At 44.9% G+C, this 27,863-nt stretch overlaps 2 protein-coding genes across 9 annotated transcripts in view; one reads left to right on the top strand and one right to left on the bottom strand.

Annotated features, from left to right (window-relative positions):
- Positions 1–7,937, top strand: part of LOC128329408 (Golgi-associated RAB2 interactor protein 1A-like) — a 42,015-nt gene extending 34,078 nt beyond the window's left edge. For all 7 annotated transcript variants that reach the window (XM_053260549.1, XM_053260552.1, XM_053260553.1 and 4 more), the window contains 2 exons: positions 1,448–1,494; positions 7,781–7,937. In XM_053260549.1, coding sequence (XP_053116524.1) covers positions 1,448–1,494; positions 7,781–7,893 — 160 coding nt within the window. In that variant the 3' untranslated portion in view covers positions 7,894–7,937. The remainder of the gene's footprint in view (positions 1–1,447; positions 1,495–7,780) is intronic.
- ASIC2 (acid sensing ion channel subunit 2) overlaps positions 1–27,863 on the bottom strand; it is a 528,145-nt gene that overhangs the window by 406,452 nt on the left and 93,830 nt on the right. The window lies entirely within an intron of this gene.

Here is a 27,863-nt window from a genome sequence, read left to right as displayed (position 1 = left end):
GCTGCTTACTGTCAGGTAGATTTATAGCATTTTATATGCAAGGTGGAGCTACATGCTACTCTTGACATGCAGCTGCAGTCAAAACTGGTATGCCTGTGTTGAGTTCTCTCTCCTGCCCCCACCCATGCCCTGTAATGTAATGTAACTATAATAGGGCAAGAGAAGACAGTTGTCTGGGGGCCCACTGCCTTAGGGGGCCCCCCAGAGGCAAGTCACATGACTGACTCCCCCAGCGCACCCGCCCGGGCTTCCTTCAGTTGTATTCATCCTCTGAAATTGATGTGAGTGTTAAGACCTGGAGCTACCAGAACAGCATGTCTTTCTCTAGTCACCATTAAATGACTTGCATCGTCCACAATTTACAAAACCTTTAAAAAAATAATTTAGGATGATGTTCTATTGTGGCACATAGGTTGGGCCCACTTCAACCTTGCTACGCCCCTGAGCCAGTGCTTTGGCTAGTTGGGAGGGGCTGGGTGCTCCCTCTCTCCCTTGTATGGAGGGCATAACAGCCTATTCACAACACCAGGCCAAAGTCAACATCACCCTGCCTCCACAATAGCCCCACCTGCCTGCCAACCTTGGGTGCTGCTGTCAAAACTAATTGCCGCTGCCTCTGAGAACAGGCAGTAGGCTTTTGGAGCTTTTCCAAGCTGCCTTAGCAGCCATGAGCAGCAGTGCTGATGTACTCTCACCCTCGTTTGGAAGCGAGTGTCGGAGAGTGCTGTCACCACCACCACCAGCTACCTTGGAGGCTTGGAGAAGCACAAGAAGCTGCCTGCTCATTCTCAGAGATGCTGACAAAGCATTCTGATGAGAGTGGGCTGGGGACTGCATGGGCATCTCCAAGCTGCCTCAGTAGATGGTGGTGGCAGCAGCATTCTCCGACCCTTGTTTCAACACGAGAATCTGAAAATGCTGCTGCCTCTACCACCAGCTAACAGCTACCAGAACAACTTGGAGGAGCCAGGGCAGGCTCCCACCGCTTCTTGGAAGACATCATCTCCACCTCTGAGAGCTGAAGGGAGGCTGCCTGAACTTCTCCAAGCTGTTAGAACAGCGGCAGCAACATTCTCCACCCCTCATTTCCAAATGAAGATCAGAGAACGTTGCTGCTGCCACCTACCTAGGTAGCTTGGAGAAGCCTGAGCAGCCTCCCTCCATGACTCAGTTGTGGTGGTGACACATTCTGGGAGCAGCGCAAGGGTTTGGGAAGCGGGTATGGAGTTACATCAGCTCTGGCCCAGGTGGGAGGCAGAGGGTGCAGGGGCAAATTCTGCCAGCCTCAAAAGGACCCCACAAAGGTGTGCCTAAGGTGACTGCCTCAGTTTGCCTCATGGGGGAACTGCCCCGTGTGTGTGTGTTCTTTGGCTTTTCAGACAAATGAAAGTTAGTATTATAGAGTCAACAAAATGGCTTTCTAATGAGGGTGCTATTCCTGTTTCAGAAAACCAAAAAAGAGTGATGTCAGTCGAAGCCGGTCTGGACAGCAAGGTAGGAGATGCCTCAAATGCTCACCAAAATAAAACCTAATTTCTCTGTGAATTGCTCACACACATCTAACCAGCTAGGGCACACCAACTACATGTGGTCAGAGGTCAAATGAAATTTAATATAAATCTGAGGGTCAGAATTTTTTTCAAATCCAAAATGCTGAATTCCAGAATTTTCAGATCAAAATATCTAAGGTAAGAATGTTAAATAATAGCTTGCCATATTCAGCATTATACATTCTGCTTTTCCAATCCTTCTATATCCAGCCAAATTCATAATTGGGATAGCTGTGAATACAAAATTGAGAACATGCCCATTTTGTATTTACATCGATTTGGGAGGGGGTCGGGCATGAAAACATACTTCAGAATTTTCCACCCACCAAATGCTTTCCAGGTCTAACAAGGGCTACCATAGTTTGGAAAACCTGCTGGTGGGTTTACTCTTGTTTCACAACACTTAGGGCCGGAGTGAGTTCATACAAGGAAGTTGTTCTTATAGTGCCTTCCATTCAGTGCTGTTCATACAGCCAGTGCCATTATTTGGCTTTTTTCGTGATTCATTCTCATTCTCTCTCCCTCTCTCGTTTTACAAGCTGCTCTTGCACACACCCACTATTGCAAAAGGAAGAAAACAAGTGAGAAATCTGTTTGCAGTAGCACAGTTGTGCAAGAAGAGCACTTTCTCAAACCAAAAAACCCAGCCGTCTATGGGGAAAAGAGAAAAAAATTCAGAGTGAGGAAATGGCTGGGCAGGAAGCTTTGAAAATTGGCACACAAGTATGAGGATGACAGGACTCTGTGTACTGAATTTCAAGTAAATCAATCCATCTGTTGATCTTTGATTAATTTTTAAACATTCCGTGATTCTCAGATACGAAGTTATTTTTTTTGCTGTGACACTGATGTTATTACGATTTCAGCTTAATCTCTTAAAAATCATTAAACATCACGGATTGTTTACAGCGAACATTTACATGGAAGTCAATGCACAGAGAGGCTTGCTATCCTCCATGACCTTGTGCTAATTTTCAGAGCTTCCTGCCCAGCCAATTTACCGTGCTCTGAATTTTGGGTGGGTTTGGGGTGCTTTTTTTTTTTTTTTTTAAGATGGTATTCTTGCACAACCACGCTACTACAAAAGGATTTCTGACTTGTTTTCTTCCTTTTGTAATAGTGGAGATATGCAAGAACACTGAAAAAGCACTTAAAAAAATAAAGTGGGGAAATACTTGAGAAGTATGCATGCATGGAACCTGGTGCCTGGGCTTCCTGCCCCTCATATGAGAGCCCCAAAGTGGAACATTGGAATGTGCTCCTGTGCAGATGTAATTGTGCAAGAACATTGGAAGATTTTTTTTTTTTTAAATTAAAGTTCCAATAAACCAAAAACCACACATGAGCGCACACTCACTCCTTGCCTACCTGGGCACAGAAGAATGCACTAACAGGATGCAGGAAGCAGGGTCCCCCTGCCTCCTCTGTAACCATATTGGCCAGAAATGGGTGGAATGGATGGGGAGGAGCCTATTGTAAGAACAAGCCAATATTTGAAAAGCCGTAACAAACTATAATTAACCAGAATAAAAAGCAACATTGTGAATGACCCAGCCAGATTTACGCCCATTTATGCTTATTTATGCTTAAACATGCTTAGATGTGCTTTATATACTTTTGTCCTAATTCTTCTTAACTTATACCACTTCCTCCCATAGTAAAGCCTCTGGGAAACCTCCAGGAAATTCTCCTGCATGAGTCTCTACTCTTGTCCAACTCATTCTGTTCAGGGCTTCTGAGGGAGAATTTCCTGATGAATCATGAACCCAGCCTCCAAAATTGTTTCTAATATTTTAAAAGTCATCAAAGCAGCCATCAAAGTCACCAAATAACATAAGACCATCCCTTCTGAATCAGGCCCAAGGCCTGTCTAGGCCAGTATCCTGTTTTTCACAGTGGTCCACCAGATGCCTCTGAGAAGCCCACAGTCAAAATGTGAAGTCATGCCCTCTCTCCTGCTGCTGCTCCCTTGCAACTGGTATTTAGAGGCATCTTGCCTCTGAGGCTGCAGGTAGCCAACAGCCACCAGATTAGTAGCCACTGATAGACTTGTCCTCCCTGAATTTTTCTAAGCCCCCTTTTCAAGCCATCCAAGCTAGTAGCCATCACCACATCCTGTGGCAGAGAATTCCATAGATCAATTATGCATTGTGTGAAAAAGTACTTCCTTTGGCCCAGATTTCCTGGCAATCAGTTTCATGGGATGATCCCTGGTTCTAGTGTTGTGAGAAAGGGAGAAAATAATTCTCTCTATCTACTCTTTCTAAAGTAAAGTTATGCCATCACGTTGGTGTTGATTCCTAGCAGCCACAGAGCCCTGTGGTTTTCTTTGGTAGAATACAGGAGGGGTTTACCATTGCCATCTCCTGCACAGTATGAGATGATGCCTTTCAGCATCTTCCTATATCGCTGCTGCCTGATATAGGGAAACATATCAGTGGGAATTCGAACCAGCAACCTCTTGCTCCCTAGGCAAGTTACTTCCCCACTGCATCATTAGGTGGCTATTTACTCTACTCTTTCTACTCCATGCATAATTATGAGAACATAAGATGCCATAGCAGCTATCAAAGTTGCCATTTCATTCACGCAAAATTAACATCTACCTCAGGGATTGCATCATCAAATGCCTAAGGAAGGGAGATCAACCAAACTAATCCAGGTAGCTTCTTAACAGCCATAGGCCAGAGCAGGGTCTCCTTGTCCATATAAAGGCTTCCAGATTGGACTAGCTTGTCAGCCTGATGATCTGGAACGCTTGACTCTTGTTGCTCCTTGTGCTGACTACAAACCACCTTTGCCTTCTCCCCCAACTTGACAGGAATTAGGACTGACATCAAAACCACTATGGCTAGCCTCACCTGCAACACAAAGGGATTATCTTTGACACTGCACACTCACATCCCCAGCTAGTCAATATCATCATCTATCTATGTTCATAGCTGCAGGCAGATCTGCTGTATTCAGCACACAGAAAAAGCCTTCTGCAAATGAGAGAAAATGCCAGCAACGGAGTAACACTAGAACTCTCTTCAGTCCTCAGTGGAAGGCCAACATGTGAGGAGGGTAAATGGGAGTGTGTCAGCTAGAGATGCCCTACAGTGACAACCTTCCTGGCCATTTCTACAGATGGCAGGCACTGCTGAATGCAGGGGAAGTTCTCCCCACCCCCAGCCCTGATTTAGAACCATCTACAGACAAACACTTGATGAGGGGACGCCCAGGAGATGTGGTCAGGGGGACTGGCTAGCCAGTGTGCTCCAGTTTATCCCCATTATGTGCTGCCCTCCACTGAAAACTAATGTCTGTAGAGGGCTTAGGACTACATGAATTCTGAAAAACAAATTCTGTGGCAAGATAACTAACGTTCTGCACCTAGAAAATGAAATACAGCAACAGAAATAGCAGCAACAAAATAACAACAAAAATCACTTTATTGAATTAATTGCCCTAGTGGCCATGTACTAATGGCCACTAGCATAGATGGCTTGAAAAAGTGTGAGACGAATTTATGGAGAAAGGTCTATCACTGACTATGTGAAAAGCCAAAAATGGAACTTCCATATTCAATGGTATGATAGCTTTGATTGTCAGGTGTTGGGGGGTTGGCTATCAGCATCCTGCCCTGCTTGTGAGCTTCCCAGAACATCCGGTTGGAGACAAAAAGCCGGGGCCATATGGAATTTGTCTGATTTAGTAAGGCAACATATATTTTTAACAGGAGATGAAGAAAACCTCAAACCATCATCATCATAATGCAAATAAAAACCAACACCACCTTGCCAAGACTTTTTAAAAAAAAGATGCATCTGGGTAAGAAAAATCTTTGCCCGTTACCTAAAGCACCAGAGTCCAGGAATTGCCTATTTGTCCTCTATACAAATTCAGTGCTTTCTACTGGAATGGCATTTCCCATAAATACTTGAAATCACCGATTGACTAAGGAGACTCTACATTCCCACAGCTCTGGGAAGAAGGATTAATTCATCCCTCTGTTCTGCCATGGGCTTCTAATTCTAATCCTGCAACAATCCATCTTTTTTTGAGACATATATGCACCCTTCTTTCCCTTTGTATCCTCTACCCTCATCTCTTTCTCTTCCATATATACCCCTTTATAGCAGAGGCAGCCCAAGGAATTTTGGCATCTGAAGCAGAATAGAAAATCAAAATGGCACCCCTCATGATGGAAATAATTGACCATTTTCTTCCCTTTAATAGTACTCCACAATCTGCTGCCCGAGCTGGGCAGAACTAATGGCAGAACTAGCCCTAGTTTGTATCCATCTCTGTCTCCCATTTCCATCCATTCTCCAATATCTACCCCTTCCTTATAAGAAGATTAGATGGCTACTAGTCTCAGAGGCTATATTCTACCTACAGAGGCAGCACACCTCTGAATACTCATTGCAGAGAAGCCATGGAGGGAGAGGACATGTCCCTTTGTCTCTGGCTTGTGGGCTTCATAGAGGCATCTGGTTAGCCACTGAGGAAAACAAGATGCTGAACTAGATGAAGCCTTGGTCTGATCCAGTTGGACCCTTCTTATATTCTGTTCTTCATTTGCAAAAATCTGTCCTCACTCTCATTTTATTTTATTTTATTTGCTTTTTGGCCCAACTCAAGATTCTGGTTGTTATCGTTAACGATCTGAATGACCTGGGACCCACTGGCCCTAAAGAGTGCCTTCTTTCATATGTACCTCCCCAGTTCTTTGGATCTGAGGGTGAGAACCTTTTTCTTGTCCCCTATTTTTCTGAAACAGGATTTCCAAAGATGCGAGTCAGGACTTTTCAGTTATGAAACCTACTTTTTGGGATTCTCTGTCCAGAGAAGCACACCATGCTACATCACTGTGGCTGTTTAGGAGACACACAAACATTTCTTTATTTTACAAAGCTGATTTTGGCAGTCAATTTTAAAAAAATAAGATTGTAGAATATTGCTCCTTTGTTGTATACTGTCTTGTCGGGCAGCATATTTGAAACCAATGTTATTGTTTTAATTTAATTGCTTTGGTTGTACATCTACTTGAGTGTCTGGCAGAAAGCCAACTCAGAAAGGACTCAATTTCCTCCATTTATTTTTACCATTATTGGGGGAGGAGGAAATGCTCAATGAAAGAGTACGTGCTTTGCAATACAGATGGTCCCAAGTTCAATCATACTATCTCAAATTAAAGATACTCAGGTAGCAGGGTTGGGAAAGATTCTGCTTGAGACCTTGAAGAGCCACAACCAGTTGGAGTAGATAATACTGGATAGAGCAATGTCTAAGGTGGGAAGAAATTAAATTCCAATCTCCTGGTAGATCTGTGGGTGATTTGCAGTAAAACAAGGATTCTGACTTCCAGTAGTTTAACAATAGCAAGTAAAATTGCAATTTTTATGCTTTTGTTAACCGCCCAGAGACAAAAGTTTGGGGCGGTGTACAAATTTGATAAATAAATACTACTACTATTATTACTACACCTAATAATAATAACCACCACCACCACAGAAATCACCATCAGCCAATTACAAAAAGCAACTTTACTGGGAACAGCCTATATTCTGTGACGATATCTATAATAATAACAGCAAAAATATTGATAATAAAATTCAGCCATCCCAGGTCCTTGGGAAGGACTCGGAGTCTGGATAAAACAAACCAGTCAATAACACCTGTCTGACTGTGTCAACAACAACATTTATATTGCTGCTCTGATGCTAATCACTTATCTCCCAGCCTCAGTTTCCTCACCTGTGAAATATGAGGATTAATTGGTTGCTTTTGGTCAGGTTTTTGTGCAGCTCTGCTGGTCAGTTTTAGAATTTTGTGTTAGAATTCTTGATCTGTTGAAAACTGGATGTACATTTGTACCAGCATATACAGGTCATCCTGAGTATATTGCTCAAGGGGTGCAGTAGGTAATTGGCTTTACCTCTGTGCCACTATTTTGCATCTGGCTCCAACTAAAAGACTTTGTTAGTAAAAAAAAAACAAAGTACATCCCACAAGTAGAAGTCTCCACACCCCACCCTGCTCCCAGTCTAAGACTACTTCACACATCATTTTCCTTTCTCTCACATAATCTTCTTCTCTCATTCACAATGCTTTGTCCACCTGATCATCTCCCCTCCATCATTCTGATCCATTCACTCCTCAGCCTTCAGCCCACCCACCTCAACTCAGAGTCCTGTCCACCTGGACCTAATCTTGCTCTTTGCCCTCTCTCTGTTCTTTTCCAGGCACTTCCCGGAAGCCAAGCAAGATTATCTCCCTCATCAGGGCCTGCTCCTGGGGCAAATCTAGAAAGGGGAACCGAAGTGGCAAGGCCCGAAACAAAGGGAAAAAACATTGAGCAGAGTAAAGCAAAGAGTTTGGAGGCACACTGATATAATAAAGATGTTGGTTATCAACTTTGTCTTCTGGAATTATGGCTTAATATGAGGGTAAGGAGCAGGGGTCTACATGTTTTGGCTGGGCTTGGTAGCCAACCATTTATTTCTTGTAGACAGCAAGACTCAAATCTCTCACTTCCTGCTCCACAGAAACAAAGTAAGCGTGTCCCTTTTCTACCTGCTGCCCAGGTTTTATAGGGGAGGAATGGTGGGCATTATGTGTGAGGAGAGGTTGTAGTAATCGCTCTGATCCAGCCCATGATGATTTGTATCCTGGCACAAAATACTCAAATAATAGGGGCAAAGATAGGGAGGGCTTTAATGAAATGATATAACCTCACGCCCTGACCTCCCCCATTTTAGTCAACTCATGGCTTCCCTCTAGACTTTGAAAAGCAGACGCTAAGGGTGCTGAACCTGCTCTAACCTTCCGTAACTGGACAGAGCCTGGTGCCATTTTGAAAAAAGACACTGCTGTTTCTTTGTGTTGCTGCAGGAGCTTTAACATAATTTACTCCTGTGATGGATTATAATGGAAGCTCTCCTTTAGAATTAAATTTCTGGTTGCCCCCAGAAACATAACAAAAACATTTGTGAGCCACTCGGAGGTGCTGTTAAGCCCGGACTGCCACCTACAAGTCCAAGGACCTGGCCACCCCACTCTCCTGGATGGCCCCAAAAGCATGCCTGCCAGCAACCAACACTGGGAATCTCCTCCCCATGAGGCAGCCAGTATGGGTTCCACAATGCTTCCTCTGTGCTGCCCACTACACCAGCAGCCTGGCTGACCATCAAGAGGCTCTCTCTCTAAATGTGGAGGCAGGCTGCAGCTGCTGCTCCCTCCTCCCCCCCGCCCCACACCAGACCATCAACTGTTTGATGGGTGGGAGGTGCTTGCACAGAGGCGTTTGCCTATCTTGTGGCTCTGCAGCAGCAGAGGCTGGAAGGCTGTTCAGCAGCAGAGCTTGGGAGGCAGGGAGCCAGTGCTGGCGGCCCCCAAACTTGTTCAAGACTTGTGTAAGGCAGGATGGGAGGGCTCTGCATATTTAATTTGAAGCAGATTGGTCAATTCACTGATTTTTAATAGATATTTGAAATTTTCTAACTTCAAAAAAACTCTTATAAGTAGCTTGTTTCATGGCAGAAAATTACAAAAACCTCTGGAACTGAAGCCCCTCCCTTGGACCATTATCCCATCCCCATGTGAAGGAATCTGCCTTTTGCCTTCCAAAAAAAGAGTAAAGCACCCCACTTTTCTACCCAACCTTTTAGATCTCCTGGAATGGCTAGACATAGGACTTTGAAATCAGGCACAGAAGTAGGGCAGGGTGGGATGGCTCTGTATATTTAATTTTGAAGCAGATCAGTCAATCTGTTGGTTTTTAATACATTTTTTATTTTTAAAAAAACTTCAAAGCAGTCCTATGTGGCTTTTTTCATGGCATAAAATTATTTATTTTTCAAAGAGGGCCCCCGTAAGCCCACTAGGTCCAGGTTCCAAAATTACCTAGCTGCACCTCTGGAACCACTTGTGGGTAACACTAGCAGTGTGGGTCAGGATAAAGGAATATGGACAGGACTGGAACTCTAGCACTCAGATGCTGAAGAGCTACAGTTTCAAACTATGAAGTCTTTATTGGCATATTTTTGTGTCCAGTCACCTAGTGGTTCATTTCTTAAGAAAGAACAAAGCCTGCTTTCTGACCTGCATTCTAATCTCAGATATGTCTTCATGACTGGTAACCTAGTGGAGAGGGAAGAACACTCTGCACCTACTCAGGAGCACTCTTAATTACGGCTTCACCTATTCCATACTCTGAGGCCAAACTCTGGTTATCCCTAACTAAAAGATGTAGAAGCTCTTCTCACAATCCACGAGAACAGCTTCTTCTGGGTCTGCAAGGAGAGCGTGCTTAGCTCACTCTCCCCGCAGCCGAGCAGCCACTCATAGCTGGGTGGCTGGATCAACCGCCCACATGGCTGCCGGCTCTGTCACGGAGCTGGCGGGGGCTGTGGAGATCGGGGGCCGAGTGGCCCCAAAAGGTCCAGGATGCCCCACACGAGCACGCGGGGCATCCTGGAGAAACCCCCGAGCCCGGGAGGCTGCTTGCAGCCTCCCGGTCAGAGGTCTACTCATGTGTTGCCACATGCCGCAGCAACACATGAGCAATAAAATGAGGTTAACAGAGCGCTCGCTTCATTAACCTCATTTAAGGGGAGGGGGAATTAGGTGGGCTAGCCGCCTTGGGAGCACCAGGCTTGCCCGCAAGCCCACCAGTTCCCACAATCCATGGAAAGCGAGCTAAGCTCCATTAGCCCGCTTTCCGTGGATTGTGGGAATAGCCTCATAATCTCTTTATTTCTGTCTTTCTAGTCCTTGTAGTATACAGTCACTCCTATACTGAGGCTGTTTAAGGTGTTTCCTGAGCGATGCCAAGCTTCTACTTCTGTCAGAACAGATGGACTGTTCTGTTTAAACACACAACTATTCATTCATGGCACTATTCATCCATTAGAATGTTCTTCAACAATGTGTGATGTCACAGCACCTTGATGTAAGGTAAAGGGATGGTGCTTGCAGACAAGCAACAAAGGATATTTAGCAAAATTATGTGCATATATTTGGAGAAGCCTTAGAACAAATACAGAACCCCACCATGTTGGTTCAAGGTAGTTGGTATTTCCTGCTTTCTGGGAGTTACTTCAAATGTTATTTATTTATTTATTACAAATATTTATATGACATCTCTTAATTCAGAGAATCTTCAAGGCAATTTCCAGAAACAAAGCACAATAAAGTAAAACCATAAAAACAATATCACAAAATAAGGATTTCAGAAAAATAAGCAGATTCATAGCATTTTCAGCACAGAATGCACTTTGTATATGGGGGGAAAGCATGAAAACAGCAGATTGCTTACCTGTAATTTAGGTTCTTCTAGTGGACATTGTCTGTTCACACTGATGGACTCTTGAGCCTGCGCTGGAGTGCCTTCAGGAACCTTCCACAGCTCTTCCCTCTTCTACGTTTTGGTGGTAACTCCACTCCCTTTCTAGTGTCATAGCAGCTTTCCCCCTCAGTTTGAGTGTCCGCTGATCCATCCACTGACCTAAAAGAGACTATAGCAGGGAGGGAAAGGGTGTGTGTGTGAACGGACAGATGACCACTAAAAGAACTTAAGTTATAGGTAAGCAATCTGCTGTTCTTCTTTGTGGTATCTGTTATCGTTCACACCAATGGGTGCATCACAAACTTACATACCTGGAGGCAGGAAGAAGTCACTGGAAGATGGAATTCAGCACGGTTCGTCTGAATAACACATCTTGACATGCCATGACATCTAGGGCATAATGTGATATGAAGGAGTTTGGAGTCACCCTTGTTGCCACTTGGCAAATAGTTTCCAGGGGAATGTTGCTGTCAGAAGCTGTTGAAGTTGCAATCGCTCTTGTGGAATGAGCACAGACCGGAGCAGGTAAGGGTTTCTTAGAAAGTTGATATGCTAAGGAAATGGCTTCCACAATCGGCTGAAATGTGGAAATGGCTTCCATTTCCACTTGGGTCCAGGTTATCCGAGAGAGCACCTTCCTCTGTATGATCCCCATTGCTCGTTGAGGTCATCTGGAGAGATCCGTCTCCGGTTGCCACCAGTACGTCTGGTGGCAACTCGGAACAGGGCCTTTTCTGTAGCTACTCCTGGTCTATGGAATGTACTCCTGGCAGATATCCACAGTTTAGGCTCACTGTCAGCCTTTAAGAGAGCCCTAAAAACCTATTTATTTGGCCTGGCCTTCCAAGGCTGGTAAAGTGTTGTTGTTTTTAAATGTATTTTAATTGGTTCTAAATAGTTTTGATCATTTTGAGTTATTTTTGTATTGTTTTTAGCATTGTTTTAATTGTGGGGTTTATGTCTTTTAGAAGTTGTTGTATACCACCTAGGGCCTCTGGATGGGGCGGTTTATAAATGTAATAGATAGATAGATAGATAGATAGATAGATAGATAGATAGATAGATAGTTGTATACCACCCAGGGCCTCTGGATGGGGCAGTTTATAAATGTAATAAATAATAAATAGAGAGCTAGATAGATAAATAAATAAATAAATCCATCTAGACTAGGGGTGTGCACAAAACCACCTGGCCTCGTTTGGTCTGAGTTCAAACCAGACTTGAATTGGACTTGGCCAGTTTGCTTTCACCCCCCGCCCCATTTGGTTAGGTTCAGCAGAGGAGTTGTCAGACTTTTTTTAAAAAAATTCTTTTTTCTTTTTTAACTTACCCCCTCCAGGGGGCTTCTCCAAGGTGGCGGGGGGCGGGGGTCCACAGAGGTTCCCCCTCCCCCTTCTGGCCTTCCTTTTTGTAAAAATCACCCAGTTCAGGCATCTTCAGCCTTTTCCAGGCCTATTCTCCGGCACGGTGGCCATTCTGGAGGCCACCACGCCTGCGCAGTGGGACCCTTCATGGCCTGGGTCATCACCCAAATGGGTCTGGCCTTTGATAAGGATTGCTGAATAGATCATTTAGTGATGGGGGCCCCAGTTCCATAGTCTCTCAGAGAGGCTGAGTAGACACCTGGAGCCCATGCCACCCTGGCGATGCACGTGGGCTTTTGTGGTAGTATTGTTGGTATGATCCCGTTCGTGGTAGTTCTGAAGGTCCAGCAGGAAGCCTTTGATTGCCTTGAAGATTGCCAGAAGTTCCAGGAAACATATGTGATGAGTTGCTTCTGAGAGGAACCAAAGCCCACTGTTCTTCACCATAGAGAAGTGGGATCCCCAGCCTGATTTGGAGGTGTCAGTCATGACAGTCCTGATGAGAAGTTGAGGAGTAAATGGAGTTCCCCTCTCAAAGTTATGGGAGTGAGTGAGGGAGTTCTGAACTCCCAAGGGGAGGATGAAAGTTGGGAGTTGAAATGGTCTATAAATCAGTGTTGCAGTATTCACTTTCTCATGAGTCCCAGCATCCTCTGGATCCTCCCAGCCAAGTGTCATGAGCATCAATCCAGGATGGACACAAGTTCTTCTATGGCACAGATCCTGTCTTATAGCAGTTATAACAGCATGCACTGTTATAAAATTGAATATGGCACCCACAAACTGGATGGTTCTTGTGGACGTTAGGTTTGGTTTCCTGTGATTGAGGAATTTTATTTCCTGTGATTAAGCTGCCTAACAGTTTGATGGTTGTGATCAAATTGCTAGTCAGAACATACAGAGAATGCGCAGTGAGGAGCCCGACCCGTCATCCAGTTAGGAAAGAATCTGTACACCTTGCTCTTGGAAATACGTGATAACAGTGGCCATACACTTTGTGAACACACATAGGGCTGAAGAGAGTCTGAAAGGAACCGCTTTGAATTGGTACATGTTGGGTCCTATCTGGAAGTGAAGGTATTTGCGGTGCTGGGGCGAATGGAAATGAGCTATATGGTATAAGGAAACAAACCAGTGTCTTCTGACAGGAAGGTGAGTATATTTGGAAATGTGAGCATGCGAAATTGCCTGTACCGAACAAAAGTGTTGAGGTCACAGAGATCCAAGATGGTACGAAAACATCCAACATGTTTTGGGATGGTGAAGAGGCCCCCTATTGCACCTGATGGAACTGGCTCTATAGCATCTTTCTGGAGCAAGGTGGTGATCTCCGCAAGCAAGGTCATAGCGGGTGGGGTTGGATGGATGGATGATGGACCGATGAACCAGTGGATCTCTGAATTCTATTGCGTAGCCTACTCAAACGATGGTGAACACCCAGTGATCAGTTGTAATGTTTGCCAGGCTTTGAAGCAGGACTGAAGGTGGGTACCAAATTTTGAGGGGCGAGTGTCAGGCATGCTTCACATAAGAGAATAACTTGCCTCTAGCTTGGTGTTGCCTTTGATTTGGGAACTGCTGATGTTCTCTGGCCTGAGATCTGATCTGATCCCTGTGAAAAGGTTGAGGAGGATTTGGACCCCATTGGCTTATTCCATTTATAGGGTTTCAGTTGTTTGGACTGCGCACATGGGAAGCTCGTTGACTGTGCTGCATTTCTGAGCTTTTGGGCTTTTTCCAATGCCTCATTGGTTTCGGAACCAAATAAGGCTTTGCCATCAAAAGGCCCTCAATGAGAGACTGAGCTTCAGGTGTGAGGCCCAAGTTGCAAAGCCATTGCGCAGGCAGCACAGTCTGTTTCATGTCTAGATGAGTGTAGCTGCTGTTTTGCTAAGTGGAAAGTTTAAGTTCTGATGACGTTGGCAAGATCTCTTTGTTCCTGTGGCAGCTTGTCTAAGAAGGGACCCATTTTATCCCAAAAGAAGTGGCTGTAGCATCCCATGCACGCTTGGTAATTTGCAATTTTTAACTGTCTGGTCAAGTTGGAGTACTCAACAACCAATGAAGTCCAGTTTCCTGCCCTCACAGTCAGTGGAGGCCAACAGTGCCTGATGTTTTGGCTGAGATTGTGCTGCCTCAACAACTATTTTGTTGGACACTGGGTGTTTTTGGAGGAAAGCACAATTGTCAAGTAGGACCATATAAAAAGGCTCAAGGTGCTTTAATGTTGGCTGAAGCAATGATGGTTTAGACCAGCATTCCTTGGTGATGTTTGAACATCGGTAGGGCAACTGGGCTGTTGGCATTCATTTAAATGAACCCAAAGATTGGGTCTTTCTCAGGTTTAGCTTGTTATTTGACTTGCAAACCCACTGGTGTAGCCATTCAGAGCACCCTTTCCAAGTGGAAGTGTACATCCTCTATCAGGAACTCCAGTTTGGGGTCCAGGATACCCTCCAGTGGGGAGGTTGTATACTCACATCGGAGTGCTCAGACTCTTCTTTTGAAAATGAAGCACGATCCTGATCAGCTATAATCAGGTCTTGGTCTAATTCCAGTACTGGTGCTGTATTTTCCTGTAGTGTCAATGCAACATTACCAAGCAAATTCAGTGGTCCCCCAGAGGTAGAAGTCTCCTGCTGCATTTGGGTTGAGGTCGAAGGCTTCTTAGGTAGGCATTCCACTAAAGGCTCCCTAGGTGGGAGTGATGGCAGAGATCGGTGTTGAGGACGAGTTCAAGAAACAGAGTGGTTTCTTGAATGTCCTCAGGATCAAGACTGAGAGCAAAGGGACTGAGAGTACCCATATGAGCAAGATGGGGATTGAGCCCGGTGATAATAGGCTGGTCATGCTGGCGATCTGTAATAATGCTGTTGCTGGACATGAGTCATCCTGTAGCAAGGGGATGGAGACCTTTAGCATATGGTATAAGCATCCTCCCACTCCAAATTGTAATGTCTATGACCACGATGGTCATGGTCTGTATAATGCACATAGTGGTATGAGTATTGTTGTCAGTCCCAAGGAGTGGTATGATCTTCATGACAGGGTGCATCATACTTCAGCATCTGAAGAGAGTTCCTGGTTGTGATCCGGCACTGGAGAATGCCATTCTTTCAGATGGTCACTTTCACACTCCAGGATCTTGGAAGACAGTGGCCTATGAGGAGGTTGCTGCAGTGTGGCTGGGTTCATGAGATGCTCAGGTTCGAGATCAAATGGGTCGGCATTGACTGGGTGAGCCAGATCTGGGTCAAGATTGACTGGGTGAACTGGACTCAGAGTCTCTGGCACAGTTTTCTTTTTCTTCAGAATTCTTGGCAAGCCCTGCCTGGACTAGAGTTTATGATTAATCAGCCTTGGTTTCAAATTGATGGGTCCCTGCTCCTGCTCCTTTTTGCTGGAGCAAACGGCCCTGGCTAGGCAGGTGGAGCCCGCTTAGGCCAACCGCCCAGTGCTGATCCTGAGGTGGTAGGGACAGAAGACAGCATGGGCATCGGGGGGGGGGCTGCTAGGGAAGGGTCCAGTTTCATAGGGTGCGCGCCTCTGTGATTGGCACTAAAGGAGGAGAGCAGGCCCTTACCTGCTCTCTGCTGATCCGTTCCTGCTGTGACGGTGTTCCCCGCACAAGAACCCACACATGGCATGCCGTTGCTGCACCATCTCAGCAGGAAGTTGCATGGGGTGGTGGAGAGCAGGTAAGGACATGCTCTCGTCATTTTTAAAGATCCTGCTCACTGCTACCACATACACACCCCTGGCTGAACCAGTTTGGACCTCACCTGAACCAGTTCAGTGTCCAACCTGTGCACAAACCTTGGTTTAAAAGTAAGTCACTTTACTGGCTATGCAGTGTGACACACAAGAAATATCAAGGAAAACAATCTGGTGGCTAAGCCCACCCCTCTCTGAAAAGGGGAGAGGGGGTGGGGTGGGGGAAGCGGAGTAAAAATTAAAACGCAAATGACAAGGGAGGAAGAAATACTAAAAATAAAAAGGGAAAACATTAGAAGAAAACACGATAAGAAGAGGGAAATAGCAGAGGTTTTGTTTGTTTTAGTTTTAGAACTAAATGGAACGTCACCAGAATTGGAACTGTTGATCCTTCTGCAGACAACAAAAAACTAGGGGGAAAGCTGCTATGACACCAGAAAGGGGATGAAGTTACTGCCAAAATGTTGCAGAAGGAAGAGCTGTGGTAGGTTCCTGACCAAGCTCCAGCGCATGTGCAAGAGCCCATCAGTGTGAATGACGACAGAGACCACGGAGAAGAACCATATGCTATATGTCAATATACATATATGTCAATATACAGGTACACATTTTTCTCCTCCATGCTAACACTTGACATTAAATAGATGAATAAACTACCTGTGTGCTCTTCTTGTTTAACTAGTCCTTGAAAGCATTTGACTTGGATCCGTTTTCAATGAATGGATCAGTTATCAATAAATGCACCATTCTGCTTGCTAGCAGAAACATATTATATAAACTTTGTTCTAGTGCCTCAGACCTTCAGCACATTTTGTTATACATTACATTTCCTCCAAGGAGCTCAGGGGTAATGTTATCCCACAAAAGTTCTGCATGGTAGCTTCTGCTAAGAGACACTACAGTGACTATCCCAAAGCCACTCAGTGAACTTCATGGCTGAGTGCAAATTATGCTAATCCCAAATGCTAGGAGATAACAAAGAAGGTAAAACATAGTTGCATTGGCCCAATGTAGGTTGATATAGGAATAAGCAGGCTTTAGAGGTTTCATAGAACTCTTCATTTGGCAGACTAGAAACACAGTAACATTCTGGTACACACAGAGCAGTTGGGGTTATAACTGAGAAGAACATTTTTACTGATGGCAGTGAGATAGTCACAAAGCTGGGAATGTTTACATAGCTGATAATCAGCTTTTTGAAATGGAAAACATTTTCAGTGATGACAAGTGGCATTTTCCAAAACATTAAATATCACAGTCCTAATCCAATATTCTGTCCCTTATACCATGCTAGCTCTTACACTTTCAGATATACCTTTTGGATTCTCTCTGTAAGGTGTTCCCTGTGGGAAGATATATGCCATTGTCTTATATATTTAGACTGACAGGAGTGACATTCTGAGCACTCACTTCTGCACACTGACAATCAAAGAAAAACAGTCCAGTGGCTGCTCTTTGATATACTCTCAAATGGAGGTATGTTATCATATGTTATAACATATCACACATGTCATATTTTTCCTTTGCGTGTCATGGAGAGTGAAAATAAATCAGGAGCAAACTTGCAAAACTGCCACTCTCAGTGAGATTTCTGTCAACATTGCCATCTACATTTGCACATACCCCCAACACCAACCCCCAGGCCTTGATTCTGGCACCAAAGTTTATTTTATACCACTCTTAAGCTGTTCTCTAGTCCCTTTCTACCATCTAGTGGACAAATGGAGTAAGGCATGTCAATTCCCTCCAAACTGGGGTATGTTGCATTATGCTGTTTATTGTGCAGCTGATTAAGTCCCTAGGATAATCTCTCCCCTTTGTCTAGCTTCAAGAAAGAGCTGGGCATGGAACATTTGTGCGGAAAGCTACCTTTGACCAAAGCTGTTTGATATAAGGCAGCTTCCTGTGTTCCTATGCAACCTTGAACAGGAACAGCTGAAAATGTCCAGACATAGTGATATTGGGTAGGGAGGCCTGAGACAAAAAATGGCAATTGTTGCAGACTGCACATCTGTTGCTGGAGCATGTCCCCTGTTGTATGCTTTAATTTATAATGAGATATGCTGCGGCTAATGAAGTACAGGAGTTGCTCTCTGGATTCACGTTTCAGAAAGTTTAATTTCAAAGTCCAACTTTCAAATGTTGGGTTTCAAATTCAGACATCAAAATCTGGATCTTGAATGGAGTGAGGGTGCAAAACCTTCTGCTTCTGCAGTGATTACACTGGCAAAGCTCAAGTTTCGGCATGAAAATACATGTTCCATTATATATTTCTATTTTTCTTTTTAAATTGTGAGTCTGAGATTTGGAAAATTCATTTGCTCTGTCTTTCCTAAGTGGGCATTACAATCTCTCTCTTTGGTTTTGTATAGTATTTGGACTGGTAGATGTGCTGGACAAGAAGCAAAGAGGGAAAGTGTGTGGGTCTTCTGTATTGTTGTTCCACCACCTTCTCCAACAAGATGTTTCCAGAAATCTCTTCCTTGTGGGACCACAATTACCCCCTTCATAACTAAATGCAGTTCACATGCTCTGCGTCCACTCTTCAAGGCAATGGTTCACAAAAAGCAATCCTATAGCTCTTTCTACCATCTTTCTATGGGGCTATAGAGAGGGCTCTTTCTATATCCCTTTCTACAGTCTTCTGGAGAACTGGAGTAAGGCAATCAGTTCCGCTCAAATAGGAAGTGTGGAATTATACTAAAAGCAAATGGAAAGAATGGATAAGAGTCCCTGGATATTTAAGGGCATCTAATCACCTCTGTTTCAATGTAGGAAGTTAGCTACCAAATGTGGCTCCAGAGGAGGGCCATGCACCTGCTCAGAAAGTCATTGTTCCCCCACCAGCCCCCCATTTCTGTTTCAGAAATTTGACATGCAGAACACAGCTTGCCCTCCCAGAAATGCACTTTGCCCCTTCTGTCCCCCCCCCACCTCATCCCCCCCCCCCCGGTGACACCAGTATTCGCTACCATGGAGACAGTAACAACCACTGTCTTGGGGAAGCAGAGGTGGGCAACATTTTCAGTTCACTATAAGCACCAAGTATCATGAGAATGGTCCAAGCAAGAGGGGTACAGCTCAAATACATCAAGATTTCCTGCTTTTAAAGAATAATTTTAGCTAACAATTCTGAATCAATAACTTTGAGTACCCCTGATTTTAAAAACCAGCTTTGTGAGCTTTCTGCATATGCAGATCCTGCCAAGACCTGGCCGGCCCTTCCCCAGCAATAACTTCCTGTGTTCCAACTGGCCAGCCAGTAGCATGTATGGGATGAAATGGGGAGGGGGCACACCAGATCTGCAGGAGGAGCTGGGCTGTCGCATCTCCTCAGTCTGGCTCACTGACTTCGCCACGGGCAAGCAAGCAAGGCTGTCACTGTGGATCACCATCAGCCTTGCTCCACAGATGTGTGAGATCGTCACAGCTGCTGACCCTGAAAACTGTCTTGCATACAAGATGAACCTCCCCCTACAACTTTAAGGCATCATGTTCCTGGCCTACCCCACCTACCCCAATGTACTGCTGCTACTATTACCCAATGAAACTGGCTCAACCTGCTAGTTCTTACAGGCTCCCTATCTGCTCTGCTCTCCTCCCTCTGCCCCCCACAGCCATGATTACTAGGGGATGCTCCAAGTAAGTCACAGCTGAGTAAGTATACAGGAGCCCTTTGATTGTGGTATGAGTAGGAACAGTCTCTGCTTCCTCTCACCGAGCCACAATACCCTGCAGTTGGACTATAAATATGCTAGACCCACATTCCACCACCCGTACGGGCTATTCTCACGAACAGCAAAAATCAATTTTTGCTGCTCGTGTAAACCACCTCGCAGGCTAGCCCGCTTTTGTAGCCCTCCCCTAAGCTTGGGTTTGCAGAGCGAGCGCTCTGCAAACCTGGGGTTCCCGATCATGAGTAGCTGCGGCGTGATTCCGCACTGTGGCTACTCATGAGTAGACTCCTGGAGGGGAGGCGAAAAGCCGCCTCCCAGCTCCAGGGAACTCCCCAGTATGCTCTGTGCGCTCGTGTGGGCGGCCGATCCGGCTGCCCAGGGCTCCCTCTCTGATCGTGAGTGGGGAGAGCGGGCTTAGCCTGCTCTCCCCGCTCTGCTGCAGAAACCGGGTCTCACTGATGGTGCAACACGGCTCTTAGTCATTCTTGCACAAGAACAATCCTCTTGCAAAGGCAGCACTCCCTCCCCCTAGGATCAAGATCACCTATCGCCACTTTAGGTGAAGGCAATGTGCCACTCCAACTGCCTCACTAGCCTGGCCCCCTCACCCAGCGCCAGCGCTGATGTTGCCCTTCCTCGTCAGTCCCGCCTCCTGCCTAAGCAGCCCAAATGCCTCCTCCCTTTCCTCTGCTCCAGCCTGACCTTCCAGGCACACTCTGATCTCCAAGCCCATCCCCCCACCGCTGTTGTATGCAAATCCAGCAAGCAGCTTTAGAGTCCCACTGGCTTCTCCTGATTGTTGCTGGCTTGCTCTCCTGCTCTGACCCTTCAGCTTGGTGCTGAAAGGACAAAGCGGGCAAAAAAGCCAGTGAGATACTAAAGCTGCTTGCTGGATCTGCAAACAAACAGCAGTGTGCCCGGAAGGTGAGGCTGGCACAGGGGGAAGAGAGGGGACATCTGGGTTTCTTAGGCAGAGGGTGGGGCTGGTGAGAGAGAACACACACAGGGAGGGTGGTGGTGGCAGCGATAGCGGAGGCGAGGCGAGGCCTGCAGCAGGGAGATGGGGTGGAGTGTCCAAACTCATTGCTCAGTGGTGCACTCTCCACCTGAAGCTGTCACCTCATCTTGCCTCATGGGGGAGCTGCCCCGTGATGAATTGACTCTGGCCCTGTGGATTATATGAGTCATGTTCTACCTGGTCTAAAGCTCAGCATGTCGCTACACTTTCTGGCAGCTAGGTTTTTTTAAAGCTTTTAGACCCTGGGCAACCCTTGCCCTGAATCAACCATGGATCAACCATTGGCTCCTCCTGTAGCAGGTAGAGTATAAGCAGCTTCCTGCTGGAGGCAGGCCTTGCTTCAGTATCAAGGCCTTTCTGTTCCAGGCTCAGTTTATTGTATTTATTTTAAATATTTATTATCATCATCATCATCATCCATCCATCCATTCATTCATTCAATTTCTATACTGCCCTTCCAAAAGTGGCTGAGGGCGGTTTACACAGAGGAATAATAAATAAAAAAAATAAGATGGATCCCTGTCCCCAAAGGGCTCACAATCTAAAAAGAAACATCAGATAGGCACCAGCAACAGTCACTGGAGGTACTATGCAGGGAGTGGATAGGGCCAGTTACTCTCCCCCTGCTAAATAAAAGAGAATCTCCATATTAAAAGATGCCTCTCCAGTACCCCACCCCTCCAGTACACTATTGCTCAGGGCAGCTCACAATATTAATACAATAGATACAGTGGACTACTGGCTCGCTCACTGATTCCTGACTGTCTAATTAATTAAAAAACTGGCACGTTCCTCTGGCTTTCACCCTGATTCCCGACTGGCTGCCTGGCTCTCCCAGTCCTGGCTTTGAGTCCTGCCACCTAGCAGCCACTGTGCGTAACTGAGCTGACATGCTAGCCATTCTGGCCAGAAGAAGAAATAAGCCTTGATAGTAAATATTAAGGTTCATGCAACCTTTTAGATTCACATACTGCACTTTGATACATGCACATGTAAAAAAAGTAACATGAATTAGACAAACACATGTTTGGAAACAGATATATCATACAGGTATACTCATCAGAGAGCCAAGACTGGCAGTAACATATTGTCACAATCCCATGTTTGCTGTCATGTAATGTGTGGAAAGATCTTTAGTGGGAAGCAAAATCCATCTAAATCTGAGACCTTTGGCTGGGCTGGGCTTCTACTATTGCCAGGAGTGGCTGGGAGGCAGAACCTGATCTGTGTTAAGAACTTGATTGAGACCAGAAGGCACTGTGGGCTTAAATGTTTATTCAGCTTAATCCTGTTTTCAATGAAAATTCATTGTTACCCTGCCCAGATTCTTCATGTGGCCTGGTCAGCATCCGTGCTTCATCTCCATGGAAACCAAGCATCCCTGTATCCCAGCCACCAACACACATTCCGTGTTTAAACTTAAACATGGAGCGAGGGGTTTCTTTTTAACTCGCTCACTCCTCCAGTCCATTTACTATCCATCTAACACATTTTCCAAAGACACTAACCATCAGGCTCCTGCTGCTGCTTTGAGACTCTGCTTGGAATTAAAACTCATCACCCTTCTAAACCCGACAGACATGAGCTTAAACCAAGATTTTGGATTTCTAGGTTGTTACAGCCATTGTTAACACCTATGTGCAAGTGATTAATGTTCTGGAAAATATTCTTTGTCAAAGTCTAAATGTTTTCAGTTACTTTGAAAAAAGCCCATTATCTCCTATAAAAACATTTCCAGCTTTGTAGCTATCCAATTACCATCAATAAAAGACAAGTAGTCTTTTCAGTACAACCCAGCTTGCTCAACATTTACTGGGATGTTGTTTATTTCTTGTGTCTCAGATGAAGAGTTCTGTGAAACTCTAAAGCCTGTGTGTATTTGAAAAAAGATTCTACTAATGAAATATACGTCCTTAGCTCTCCATTATGTTTCACTGCAGCTGTTGCGTCAGCCACATATTTACTGAAAATAGCACAATAGACAGTAGCAGTACAAGCTGTGTGGATCTCAAAGCAGATAACAAGGAAGGTCATATGTTTATTGTCCTGACTTTGATTGGTGTAGGAGTATGCAATAGGAGGGTTAGAACATAGCTCAGTGGCAGAGCACATGTTTTGCATGCGGAAGGCCTACACTCAGTTCCTAAAATCTCCAGGTAAGGCTGGGAAACCACACACCCCCACCAGCTAAGACTCTGGAGAGCCAGCCAGTGTAGACACTACTGAGCTAGATTTGTGGGGAGAGGCATGAAGCAGGGCCACCGAGCATTCTGAACTGGGCCCAGGAATCCAACTGGAAGCTTATACAACCAGTATTATATCTCCATGTAATAAAACTGGAAATAACTGCAAAATTAAATGATTTACATGCACACAAATCCAACCTGTTTCTGCAAGAATACATTCCTGTCTGCCACTAGAAATCCCCACTCCCTAATCTGAAGAAATATACGGTCCAATCGGTGTGCAAGCCCCACAGAGTTCAACGGAACTGAGTCCCACGCACCATGTGAAGAGCAAACTCTTTCAATTGTGAAGGGGAAACTCTTTCATCCCTCCATTTTGAAATGGAAAGTATGGTCTGTCACTGCAAGGGGGTTAAGTTGGTAAAAGAATCTAAAAACCAGTGGGACTGAGGGTGTAATGATCAAGGAGGCAGGAAGAAGATGGAGGGGAAACCACAGAACCTTCTAAATGATGCTCTGACTGAGGTTTGGTCAATCCTCAGATGAAGGGAGCTGTCCAATTGTTCAGCAGCCACCATGTATGCTCCTTAGCTCTACAGTTGGTCTAAATAGGGGAGGTATGGGAATCTCTCCCCTTCCCATTTCACCCCTACAGAGGCAAGCTCTGGGAATCCTCCCTGTCTTACTTGCCCACTCAAAAGCTTCAATTAGCTGAGATTGTTTTTTTCTGAGCAACTATGGAGGAGAGTATCTCTGATCATGCACAAAGTGCACTTCCCTCAAATTCAAATTCAGCCCCTGCATAAGTGAGATTCATGGTTGGTCATGTTCCTGCAAGAGTGCCAAGAGACAAGCATGCTGCCTGTAGCTTCCTTTCCTGTTTACAACCACTTCCAAAACAGTTTGCTGCATCTCGCTGATTCCAAAGCAGTGCTTCATGCTATTAATCTGCAGCAGCAATGACATTATAGCACACGGTGCATCGTTGTCTCGCCCAGGCGATCCTTCAGAGAGAGATGCGCTGGGTAATTGCTGCCCTCATCGATCAATGTAGAGTTCTTTAAATATGCAAGAGGTTAGTTTATGCATTCAGACTTCAATTTCTTCAGAGCACAGAGATAATAAAAAACAGCCCCTGAAGAGATTTTGCCAAGCATTAAGCTTACCCCATCTGCATAGGTCTGTAGGCAATTGTGGAGGCAATGAAAGCCAATTGCTTTGCTTTGTACTACTCTAACACACAGCCCTATCTCAAATCACACTTTAGAACAGGGATTCTAGGTCTTGAACCAGGAGCTTCAAAGCCTCATTCCAGGATTTAGCCTAGTGGGCTACCTTGGAGTCTTCTTCAGGCACAGAACAGAATAAGGGTGTGCAACATTAGCAATTGGGCATAGTATGAAGCCTCTGGATTGGTTAGCCATACTAATAGGAACCTAGTCTACCACCTTTGCCTGGTCCACAGACAGTAGCTCCTTCCTACTGCATTCGAGGCCTCAAGCTCCAGTTCAAGCTTCCAGTTCCAGTAACAGTCTACAGGAACCATGGGTTGGAAAACAATGGTTACATGCAGCTCTGTCTTAGAAGAGCCTTCAGGTCAAGTCACAAAAAGGCAGGGTATAAAGTAACAACAAAATAAAAGAATAGCACTGAGCACATACAGAATAGAAGGCTTAATTTTCTCTTGGGCTCAGCCTCAAAATCTATGTTCAGTGGCAAAATTGAACGCTAGAATATGTGAAGGAATCACAGAGTGCCTTTGAGCATGTACTGAATATCTTTCTTTCACCACTGAGTAATCACTAGCAGTCCGCTACATAACTAGGATGAAGTGGCAGGGCCCTGTGTCAAAGGACAAGGACTCCAGGCAGACTTAGAAATTAACTTTTGACTTATTTTAGAAATTAAAAACTGGGAGACAAGGGTCTCATTAATAATCCCATTACAATTAATAACCCAATTACTGGTCTAGCTTGAGGGTATAAACTTGAGGGTTAGGGCTCAGCTTAACTCTAGAACCCATTTTGAATGCTACAGACAAATCCTTGTGCATGTAGCATGAAAAATAAAAGTCATCTGAGTTGGTGCAGAGTGCCTTTTCCCTCGGCACCTAACACTTAGCATTTACATGGCCATATAGAGTGCTCAAAGCATATCATATATATTGAGGTCATGCACACAATCACCCTCCACAGTATGCTATGATGCTCACCACCGCACATGAGCAGTGCCACTGTGAGCAGCAGAGCAGCTGGACCTAGAGGCCTTTGAAGGCTGCCCCCCCCCCCACAAATTAAGCATCATCATGCTCAGCCAGGAGGCCAACCAATGTGGGACAAACTAAAGAGGATTTGGGGGTTCCCTGGGGCTGTAGAGGCCCCGGACTTCGGCCCGGAAGTCCAGGGGTAAGAGCGGCTCTGCTAAGAGTAGAGCCTGTTCTCACACATGCTTGATCTTGTGCTGGCCATGGGCAAAGCCTATGTATAGCATGGTCTGTGTTGCTTACTAGCCATTGGTCAACAAGTACATTCTGGAACCAGCTGTTAGTGTACACTGAGAAGCTCTGGAAAGAGAATGCTTCCCAATGGTGTTCTACCATCTGGAAGTCAATATGAGCAGTCTGTTCCCTGAGGCCACCACACATTCAAGTGGTCATGAGAACAAGTGCCTGGAGTTCTAGGATGGAATGTGTGGCTTCCGAGCAGGCTTAAGCCCTGGAATCTCTCTTTAAAATGAGCCATTGCCTATCTTAGTGGTTTTCAGAATGGCCTACCCTCAAGGAATCCTTGACACATTGATTTGTCTGCCCAGGAACTCCTGCATATCTGTTGTGGAACTCATGTGCTCTGGCAGAAGATTCTGGGGTGCATTCTAAGATGAGTGCACGGAGGTGCTTGCCATGATTTGGGGCCGAGCTCTCACCACATGCAAACTGAGTGTGTGCCCTTAAATGGGCCTGACAGCCTTAGCCTTTGCAGCTGTGCTTGAAAGGGAAGATTGGGAGGTCTGTATGTTGAGCAACTTGCCTGTCATGTCTCATCACCTGATAAGGCGGTGCCCCACCATCAGTTTAAGGGCCAAACTAGACATTACATGAAAGAATTGTGATTGGAAGTCCCCTTGGACCCTGGGCTGATTCCCCAGCTGAAATTGCACTCCCTCCAGTTCAAAGTTACTATTAGTCACAGAGGGGGAAACCTATTAGCACAAAGTGTCTCATTAGGGTCACAGAGACATAGGATTAGAGTCCCCCTGCTGCTGCACTCCTGATCTCAAAGGAGGAAGGGGCATGGTTGTTTTTTGAGATGATGTTGGGGGCGGGGGACACAGAGGAGTTCCAATCATGGCACTCGCACATAACACAGAGGGTCTGCTCATTCCAGCCTCTTCCATAAGGGGCTTTCATGAACTAGACCAAAAGTACTTGTCCACGTAAAGCCCTAATAATCTTTATTGTTATTTAAATCAGCATCAAATCCGCTTTGGCCACCCTCTTTGCCTGCCCTGCTGCTGGAGCGCAGCTAATGGTATTACAACAGATTGGATAGCCGGGTAAAAGCAGCGGTGGCGGCAGCTGGAAGCTAGCAGACAAGGAGACGTCAAACGGAATAATGCAATTTCCTGGCACCAATGCACACTGGATTCTTCTTCTTCTCCTTAGCCTGCTAGGAAAGATACAGGCAGTGCTGGGAAGGAACTAACATTGCACCTGATGGTATCCCAGCATCAACCTTGGCATAATTGGTTGAGATGCTGTTCCTCCCCTGTTGTACCTTTATTCACTTAATCCCAGTATTTAACTCATCGCCTGTTCAGCCACTCTCAGATCAGAAAGATCAAATTCTGTGTTTATTAAATAAAAGAGTTTTTGTTACCTGGAAAAACCCCATGCATGCACATCACTTGATTTCTTTGCACTTCTGTACTGTACACTTGGCCCTGCTTCACACATGCATGCATGTTCATTGCATGATGGTTGCAACATGTGCATGTGCAAATGAGTAATTACCAGATAGTTGAACAGAACCTAAAACTCAACCCAAAACCCCATTCAGAGGTTTATTTGGTGAACTGGAATGGAACCGAACCTCAAATCTCTTTGTTGCCTTAAACCTGAACTGGAACCAAAAACAAGTGAAATAACAAGTGGTTCAGTTATCAGACATTTAGCTTTCAGTTATATGACTAACGTTTCAATTTCCTGATTTTTTTTGCCTGCTGCATATTTTGTTTGTTAAAACCTTAAAAAAAATTCAAACACAAACCATTTAAAAATAATACATATTTTTTCAGAAGTACTGTAACTGTATTCTTATCAAAGATACTGCAAACAAAAAAGTCTGGCTGACAGGTTGCACAACATTATGTGGAGTCATAAAAATAATGTTTGAGTAGCTGCTCAAGAGCACTTTTGCGCAAGTGCAAAAATGACACAATGGAGGTGCAGAATAGTACAGCCATCGGAAATAATGGCTGTACTGGTGTGCAACTGCATTTGCACAATGTTTGCTCTTACACAAGAGCACTCTTATGCAGCTATGCAAACAATCAATCAATCTTTATTAATACAGCCAATGGCCAAAATTACATAAATTTACATTTTTTTAAAAAAAGAACAAGGTGAGGAAATATAACTAAATCATAAAGAAAAGGAACAATTACTTAGAATTAACAGCTTCAGTCCGAATCACACTACTAATGTAACAAAACTTAGCAACCATAAGTAATTTGTCTCTATTACTATCTGTTAACAGTAAATTTAAAAAATCATTATCTGAAAGTCCCGGGTGCAAATTAAGTTGGGTTAGAATGCATTTGGAACTGATGTCACTGTAAATTTGGCAGTACAGGATAACATGGGCTGTTGTTTCAATTTTTCCTGAACCACATGGGCAGGCACGTTCTTGATAGGGAATACCTTGAAATCTCCCTTGCAACACTGCAGTGTCCATAGCATTGCAGCGAGCTAAAGTCATAGCCCTACGAAATTTAGGCACAGCAAGAACATATAAGTATCTAG

Source organism: Hemicordylus capensis, chromosome 6 (assembly GCF_027244095.1).
Source record: "Hemicordylus capensis ecotype Gifberg chromosome 6, rHemCap1.1.pri, whole genome shotgun sequence".
In the NCBI taxonomy this organism is placed as follows: domain Eukaryota; kingdom Metazoa; phylum Chordata; class Lepidosauria; order Squamata; family Cordylidae; genus Hemicordylus; species Hemicordylus capensis.
Note: the sequence above shows the minus strand (reverse complement) of the source record. Positions and strands in the feature narration are given on the sequence as shown.